Source organism: Morus notabilis, unplaced genomic scaffold (genome assembly GCF_000414095.1).
Source record: "Morus notabilis unplaced genomic scaffold, ASM41409v2 Scaffold902, whole genome shotgun sequence".
NCBI classification, from domain to species: domain Eukaryota; kingdom Viridiplantae; phylum Streptophyta; class Magnoliopsida; order Rosales; family Moraceae; genus Morus; species Morus notabilis.
Window position 1 is genome coordinate 266,303 of NW_010365273.1, and position 9,256 is coordinate 275,558.

Here is a 9,256-nt window from a genome sequence, read left to right on the forward strand (position 1 = left end):
CTCTGCTTGTGAATGCATTTTCTGATTATTGTCACACAAGGCAAACCAATATCATACTTTAGCTTCTTTTCTTTGGTGGGAAATTCAAAAACTCAAGGAGAAAAAAAAAAAAACAAAACAAAACTGTTTGGCAATTTTCAAGGCTAAACTTTAGAAGCGAAAGAAATATCACCTTAGAAGGAGGGGAAAATAGAGGTTTATTATCTTCCATGAAATCAATTTCATGAAAACAGAATGAGTAAGAAAAAAGGAGTGAAAATCTCTTAAACTAGCTAAAAAAAACACCCCAAATGAAGACCATGATCTTTTTGAAAGGATTGAGAAAGTGGGGTTTTCATGATTTATCTTGATGTAATCGAAAATGTGAGTTTTGTATTATATTTCGGAGCCTTCAAGAATTTATGAGCGTCTGTTTATGGGATTTTACCAAATAAATAAATAAATAAAAACTTCGTACTCTTCACCTATGCATAATTTAAAATCAACTTAATCATTTCCCTTTTGTCCAATTTTCCAGCGGTTTCTCGCAAGTCAAGCAATGTAAAAAGATTTTTTTTTATATATTTTAAAATATCTCCTGACCTATCAAAACATATAAAATGCACCAAATCGATAGAAAATATAACAAAATAACAGTTTTGCAAATATAACATACCATTAAAAATTAATTAGACATATTAAGTTCTAGTGAAATCGATAAAAAGTGATTAAACATTAAAAATAAATAAAAATATATAAAAACACTTTACTTCAAAAAAAAAATTCAAAAAGTAAATAAACCAACTATTTCTTTTCAAAAATCATAAAAACAAAAAAAAAAAATCAGAAGAAAAGAGAAAAAATTTTGAAAAACCTTCTCCCTCTTTAGTTCTCGAGATGCAAATCAAAATTTCTCAAAAAAAAATGCAGATTAAAACACATTTTTTTAAAAAAAATGAAAAAAGGTTTTTTTTTATTTTTAAAGAGGAAGGTCTTTTTATTCTTGTCTTCTCATATTTTTTACTTGTCTTTTAGGTTTTTTTAAATTTTTTTTATAATTATTTACACAAAAAGATCATTTTTATCTTTCATGTTTAGAAAATACTTTTAATTCAACAATATTATCATTCTGTCTATTTTATGTTAATAATTCCAAATATGACCTTTTTATTTGAGTGGTTGTGATAATTTTAAGAAGTAGTTAATTAGGTATAGAAATGTTTTATTTTACGGACTTATATACAAATATAACAACTTGTTGACATTTTTTTTTCAACCATTGTAAAATAGACATATATGTAATTAATTCTTTTTTTTTAAATACCTTATAAATTCCGGCTCAGCCCGGCACAAAATTCCTATTCGGGCCATCAAGCAAAGCTGAGCAACTCGAGCTTTCACTTTTAGTACCACGTAAGCAAAATAATGTTGTACACCTAGACTATTAAATAGTTTTACTAAGAACAATAAAATCAATCTATTGATAAGGCTTGTTTGATTTATAGGTTTGAATAAAAAAATTTGAACAGAAATTTAAATTTTATAAGACAAAGTAATGTAACAAAAAGGTATGAACCGTATGAAACAAACACACAGAAAACTTGTTCATATATTTTGAACTTTTTAATTTAGAGAAAAGTACATAGTTTATCGTGATTTTGTACGGACTTATTATTTATGACATTATAAATGATTGAGTGTCATAATGGCCTTTTATTTTCTCTTTATTAATTGAATGAAGTTTGTTTATTTTTTAATGTAGTAACATAAATAATATCTTTTAAAATCTTGAGTGGTATTCTAATTTTTTCTCATTTATTTATGAATGAAGTATTTATATAAAATGATCATTTTATACTCTATGTTTAGAATATGTCTTTACCAATTTGTCTATTTAATAGTTATTAAATAATATTATTCTAAAAATACCCTTTTTGTGTGGGTAGTTATGGGTGATTAATAAAATGTCATTTCAGGTTATTTTTTTAAGTGCAAATTTGTAACATACAACATATATGTAGTTAAATCTTCATTTATTTCAGTTACTTCCTACCCAGCGTGGGCCCTGATAGAGTCCTTATCATTGACATCCACCAAGTCTTAAATAACAAGACTCGTTACAAAATGAAAATCCCCAAATTTCAAAATTTAAAAGTTTGAAAAACCCTAACGTCAAAAATTCCAATTCCCTTCCAAAATCCTGCAACTCAGAATTCTCGCAACTCCTCTCTCTCTTTCTTTCTCTGCGCCTGGGTTCCGAATTCTTCAGCCATGGAGTCGAGCGAACCCCTTGAAGTCCCGGAGACGCCGACCGACGTCGAACCGGAAGATTTGGAGAAGCTGGAGTCGGAAGTGAAAGAATTGGCGGAGAAGATTCTTCATTACAGAGCCGCCTTGCCGGAAAAGCTGAAGAACACGTTCGTTTCGGTTCTCGCTGCTCAGAGACCCTATTTGCCTGATCTTTCAGAGCCTGGGACCTCCGGAGAAGTTTCTAATCCAGGTACATTCTCTCCCAAATTCAAATTTTTGGAGTGTTCTCTTGTTTTTGTTTTGATTTTCTTTTTATAAGGTTCTGTTGGTATAATTTGATTGTGGAACATAAGCCGGTCACAATTGTGTTTTTGAGATTCATTTTGTGCGTTATAATTTATAACTCTGTGTCTTTTTTGGGGTTTAGGTCTGCAAACTAGTGGGTTGTAGTTGGTAAGACACGTTGATTAATATCTCTGATTGTTAATGGCATAAAAGTAAGGAAGTTGATCTCGCAAGGGTTGAGAGGTCAAAAGATGAATTTGTTGGTATTTTGGTCAAGGAAGAGGATTAATCTTTTCCAGTTCTAAAAGAATGCAAACTTTTTTTTTCTTTTTTTCTTTTTTTTTTAAAATCATAATCCATGTGGGTAAAAAGTTTGGTTACATCGGAAGTCGTTTATCGTAGATGCTAAGGAGTAAGGACATTGATTGTTTCCATTAAGCTCATGTTTCTGATACTTAAATACAACTGGGTTGCTTGAATTTTGCGTTTCAGCCATAAACAATCTTTACAAGTTAGTTTCATAATGAAAGTAAACGATCTTGACATTTGGCTTATCTCAACCCATTTATCATTCGTAAAGCTTAGTTGCATTCTAGCTTCGTCGTATTAAGTTAGGTAGATCCATTAGTGACCTCAGTTTATGTTCAACTGCAAAACATAATATATTATTTACCCGTGGTTGGTTAGGCCTTTGCCTAAGTTTGTTAGTTGTTACCATAAATGAAGGTTATTTGGAAAGGAGATCCAGATACAGGTCCACTATCTGTTTGTGATCATCAGTTCTGAAACTTTCACACTTGGTACTTAATTACAATAGACTTTAAATGATACCTCCCTCATCATTCGTAAAGCTTAGTTGCATTCTAGCTTCGTCGTATTAAGTTAGGTAGATCCATTAGTGACCTCAGTTTATGTTCAACTTCAAAACATAATATATTATTAACCCGTGGTTGGTTAGGCCTTTGCCTAAGTTTGTTAGTTGTTACCATAAATGAAGGTTATTTGGAAAGGAGATCCAGATACAGGTCCACTATCTGTTTGTGATCATCAGTTCTGAAACTTTCACACTTGGTACTTAATTACAATAGACTTTAAATGATACCTCCCTTTCTGGACGTTTTTTGCAAAGGGTAATAATATTTCAGCTGCTAGTGAATCCATATTTTCTATAGCTAAGACCCTTGTAGGCTTGATCATAAGACAGAAGCAGTTGTGCTCACATTTCGAAGATTATGATTATATGAATAGTTTATAAGTTTATATGACAGTGGATGTGGTACAGCAGGGAAAGGGGCAACACGTTTAAGTTCACATGTCTATCGGTGAAGACATAATGGCAATAATAACTGTTTGTTTAATTGGAAGAACCAAATCTCCTTAATTATGTGTGTCAAATTTCCTATAAAATAGTGGTCTCTATTTGGCCCCCCTGTTTTTCTCTCTAATTAGTTTGTGTTGAACTCATTCCTTCTTGTGTTTGCTTTTACTTATGCCTACTTTTCCTCCAAAAACTTTGGTTTTATGGTGAAGACATAATGGCAATAATAACTGTTTGTTTAATTGGAAGAACCAAATCTCCTTAATTATGTGTGCCAAATTTCCTATAAAATAGTGGTCTCTATTTGGCCCCCCTGTTTTTCTCTCTAATTAGTTTGTGTTGAACTCATTCCTTCATGTGTTTGCTTTTACTTATGCCTACTTTTCCTCCAAAAACTTTGGTTTTATGGTCTTGTTGCGTGCCAGACGCACTGAATATGTTTGCGCTGTACAGATGCAGGAAACGTTACTTCCAACGTGCCAGCAAATGGGGCTCAAGGGACTCTTGAGAAAATACAATTGCTTAAAGATAAAATTTCAAGCAATGCCTCTGCAATGCCTGTTGTCGTGAAGAGGATGCAAGAATGTCTTTTGAAGATTGACAAATTAGATTCTCAAAACCTAACCATACATCCGGCATTTAAAAGAAAAAGGACTAGCTGACCTACTTTATCACCGTTAATTGGTGTTGCATCAGCTGTTAATTGGATGAGGAATGACATAGGTGTTACTTGTTAGAATGATTGATGAACTCCGGTTCCTATAATGAAAGCCATGCTTCAGCATTTGGAAAGGAAAACACCAATTGGAGTTGTCATTTGATATTTGATTCCAGAGTTCTCATTATATTGGAATCAAGGGAAAATAATAATAATAAAAAAATAGAAACCATTGCTTTTGGCGTGTATCATAGTAGGATGACATGATTATTTTTCATTTGTCATACCAGGTAGCTTATCTTCACCTCGTTTTCTTTGTATCAAGCGGTTTTCATTTTTTCAGCTAAAATCCTTGGATTGAGCTGTATGCAATGTACAATTAAAGTTAAAAGACGTGCCATTTTTTCTGGAATTGATCTATGGAAGTGAAGAACACAATTTTACGTTATTGCAGCAGATTCTGTTTGTGATAATGTTGATTCTTCAGCATATAAAGATTGACGTCCACAAGAAGCTCAACTAGCACTCACTATGCCTTAATACATGTTTAAATATCTAGAGATTGTTGGGAGTCACCAATTTAGGTCACGCACGCAAAAAAGGGTAAACCGATTGGCAATTTTCCATTCTTCGTCTGGTTAGCTAAGAACAGTATGTGGTTAAAAGCCAAGCTTGTGAATCAGAGTGCATGGAAACAAAAGTACAATCCCGTTCATTTCGCTAGTTCGAGTTTTGAACTTGAGTTAAAAAATAAATTTATGTTAAAGAAAACACTTTAACAAAAAAGTTAAATTTGAATTTCTTTTTAGAAAAAATATTGTAGCAAAATAAAATGCATTTAGCCAAATGGTGCGGCGATGGATTACAGGTCATGACCAAAATAATCCTTTAGCAATCACATCGGTTATTTCATTCCTTCTAGTAACTGAACCCAAAATGAACATAGGTAAAAACTAAAACGGTACAGCATATTTTTCACAACAAATAAATATTCGATGTAAGGTACAAATTTCAAATGTTTATATGTATAATGTACGAGTATATCAACAATGACATTTCAATCAGACATTAGTCAGACCAGAAGCATATAAGAATACAAATAGAATTTCAAATTGTTAGACATTTACAGCTAATTACATCATCATCTGAACTTAAATTGGGTATGGAGGAACTCACCATTGCCCCTTCCACATTTCCTGCTTTGCCGACATCAAGCATAACAGTGCTCAGCCCTTTTCCTATGACAAATATGCTCGTCCCAACAGCCACAAGCCGGCAGGGTGGTCTGGTAAGCAAGGGTGACAGCCTCCCGACTGGCACCCACTCCCTAGTCTCTTTCTTCCACATCATAAGCCTCGTTCCCGAACTCTGATCCAACACATAAAGCGTCCCATCAACTACGACTGCCGGACCTCTCCAACCTGACACCATATCAGCGTCTGCATGCTGCCATATGCCACTTGATGGTTCATAAACCACTGCATACACATGAGATGTTACGGGTGAGGTACAGCATCGGATATAAATTTTCCCATCCATGACAAAAGAATCTTCGATTTCAGGGACAATGTTCAGATCTGAATGAGATGTCCAAGTGCTTGCGTAGGGGTCATAAGTATCCCAAGAATGTGAATCACTTGATTTTGAACTTAATCCACCAATGGCATATATTTTTCCATTTAAAACCTCACAAGCAAAATAGCACCTGCAAAGAAAAACACAAATGTAAAAGCCATAATTGCGAAGTCGAACACCTCTTCTTAATGAATGAAAGAGATAGACAATATGATGAAACTGAATGATACTAAATAGCTGTAAAATGAACTCGTGTTTTTGACATGTATTCATCAAAGAGCTTTCATTATCATTCATCATAAAGCGTATGGAAATAATCTTTAAAGCTTGCAAAAAACACAAGCAGACAACAATACCTTGCAGTTGACAAGGGAGCATCTTCAGACCAAGCGTTCGCTGAAGCATCATAGGCGTAAACTTCATCTGTAGCATCTTCAAACCAACCACAACCACCCAACAAGTAAATTTTCTTTCCCAACACTTCTATGCACATGCCTTTTCTCTTCAAGCTACGAGGTGGAAGCCCTTCAATTGGCATCCAACACCTCCGAGGTGAACTGGGATCCAAAACATAACAGCAAAATTGCTCTAACTTGTCTCGGCACAAAGCATATATCCAAGTTTCATCAAGCTTTTGCTTTCGACGGTAAGAATACCACTCTTCACTGCATACTAAATCTCTACATCTTCTTGAAACACATTTTAGGATTCTATGGTACTTTCGGGGAACTCGAGCAAGACATAGAAGAGCAATGTCATCTGGAAGCCCGCAAATAAGGGACTGTTGAGTTGGTTCCATTTGGTTCATCCCATCTGATGCACTATCTTGGTCTTCCATTGAAATACTAGCTAGGGTTTAAGACCTGAAAAATTCCACACAAAAGATTTGGGGTGCTGCTCTCAGCTGTTGCTTTATATCAGAGAATTCCGGGAACAAGAACTCTTTTCAATATGCAAATTCAATGTCAGCATTGTTAGTTTTTCCCAACAATCCGTCAGTGTTTATTTTTTTTATTTTTTTTATTTATATGCAAATGTCCACAATCCATAATTATTTTTTCATGAAGAATCTTTTATAAATGCTTTTTTTCATTACCTCTAAATATAAAAGATGATCATATTTGATCGTTATGAGATCACGTTTTCACCTTGATATAACGTTTATGAACAAAACTCATAAGAAACCTCTTGGCAATGGCACCCAAGCTTCACATTTCTCATTTACATTCTGAATTTCAAACAGGATGAGTATTTATCTTTTACATTCAATCTATTCACCAAAAAGACCATTTTCACTATCAAAAAAACTCTCACGGAAAAACCCAGAACACAATTCACCAGCCAAGAGGTTCCAAAATCTAATTTAGACCAAGCTGTGAAAAACCCATCAATTTTCATTCTGAATTTCAATTTTAATGATTCAGACTAAACCAAAGAAAGCGCTTAATCAAATTAATCAATTAAAACCCCCCAATAAAGTAGACAATATAGATCGAGATTCTTGATTGAATCAACAACGCAAGAAATTTGCCAGGAAATGCTAAAGAAACAGATTTAATTAATAAAAAAAATTCATAAACCGAGAATTAGAAAAGGCAAAAGAAATGGAGAAGAATTGCAACTCACCTGTGAGAATTGGGTATTGTGGTGGATAAAGGGTAATTACCAATTGCTGAAGGTTATCTCCATAAAAAGACTGGCCTTATCGACAACTTTACGAATTAAGCTTGCTTTTGATGACTAAAATGCAAATTAGAGAAAGAAGCGTGATTGATGAGAGTTGCTATATACCTAGGGTGGGCTTAGTCTGAGGGCTCACAATCCGGATAGTGATGCGACGACACGATTCGAAATCCGTAAAAAATTAATGAGTTTGGATTTATCATAAATAGGTCCGGATTAAAATCAGGTCGAACTCATGAAATACGATTAAATAACGTGTCATTTTCAGGTTGACCCGCCAATCCGCAATTGACCTGCCATAACCCGTTTATTAAATAAAATTCGTAAAAAATTAATGAGTTTAGATTTATCATAAATAGGTCCGGATTAAAATTAGGTCGAACTCATGAAATACGATTAAATAACGTGTCATTTTTAGGTTGACCCGCCAATCCGCAATTGACCTGCCATAACCCGTTTATTAAACGTGTCATATTTAGATAATACGAATACAAAACCCGTTTATTACCCGTTTATTACTCATTTTATAAACAGGTTTAGAAATAGGTTAACACGACCCATTTATCACCTATTTTATAAACATGTTCAAAAATAGGTTAACACGACCCATTTATGACCTATTTTATAAACGGGTTGACAGATAATCAACGGGTTAACACGACACGTTTATGACTTGTTTAATAAATCGTGTCAACCCGCTAATATACAGGCCATGTTTGGGTTTTGTATTTCGACACGATTAATAAACGGGTCATGTTCGTGTCAGGCATATTCGTGTCAACTGAGAGGGTCAACACGATACGAACACGACCCGCCAACACGAATTGCAACCCCTCCCAATACTTATTGCGGGAGAAAGAGTGAAATAACATAATTTAGGTTTTAATAAAAATAAATAATGTAAAGTTTAAAGAGTTGTAAATAATATAATTTTGATAAATGTGTATTTATCACTATAAATGTCAAGAATATCAGAAAATTATCAAAATTATAGATTTATTTTTCAAAAATTTAGAAGGGCGAAATATAATTAACTAAAATTCAGCCCATTATTCTAAAAAAAACTATCATTTGACCCTTAAATTTTTAAAAATTACAATTTGATGCAAATTTTTTTTTTTTAAGAAAAATCTTTGCAAGAATATCCCTATTGGCTAGTAAGGAGACGTTTGGTTCATGGATTAGAACCATTTTCGATTTACGTACATTTTTTGTGAGAGAAAATACTGTAGCGAATCACGAATTATGATTCGAGTCAGGAGACGAATCCCCAAATTAAACAGCCTCTAAATAAAAATTTACTGAATAAATTCATTATTTATCGCATAAACTATAACCATTAGATGGTAAGTAAAGGATTTACCCACACTTAAATAGTAAATAGTAGATCTTTTATTTACCAAAATCAGAGAATTTAGTTGAAATAACCAAGTGAAAAAGTAAAATTAGGAAAATGACTTTTTTAATTTTAATTTTATTTATTTCTCCTCCCGCCGGTCTCCTTCCGC

The 9,256-nt window shown here is 33.4% G+C and overlaps 2 protein-coding genes across 2 annotated transcripts; one reads left to right on the forward strand and one right to left on the reverse strand.

The window, feature by feature from the left end:
* Positions 1-2,110: 2,110 nt before the first annotated feature.
* LOC21400295 lies at positions 2,111-4,503 on the forward strand. The gene is made up of 2 exons (XM_010107642.2): positions 2,111-2,479; positions 4,286-4,503. The coding sequence occupies exons 1-2, from the start codon at positions 2,251-2,253 to the stop codon at positions 4,492-4,494; spliced, it is 438 nt and encodes a 145-aa protein (XP_010105944.1). The 5' UTR covers positions 2,111-2,250; the 3' UTR covers positions 4,495-4,503.
* Positions 4,504-5,493: 990 nt separating this feature from the next.
* On the reverse strand, positions 5,494-7,805 carry LOC21400296 (F-box/kelch-repeat protein SKIP4). The gene is made up of 3 exons (XM_010107643.2): positions 7,692-7,805; positions 6,422-6,928; positions 5,494-6,195 (listed from the first exon to the last, which is right to left on the reverse strand). Exons 2-3 carry the CDS (start codon positions 6,901-6,903, stop codon positions 5,598-5,600), a joined length of 1,080 nt encoding a protein of 359 aa, XP_010105945.1. The 5' UTR covers positions 6,904-6,928; positions 7,692-7,805; the 3' UTR covers positions 5,494-5,597.
* Positions 7,806-9,256: the final 1,451 nt, after the last annotated feature.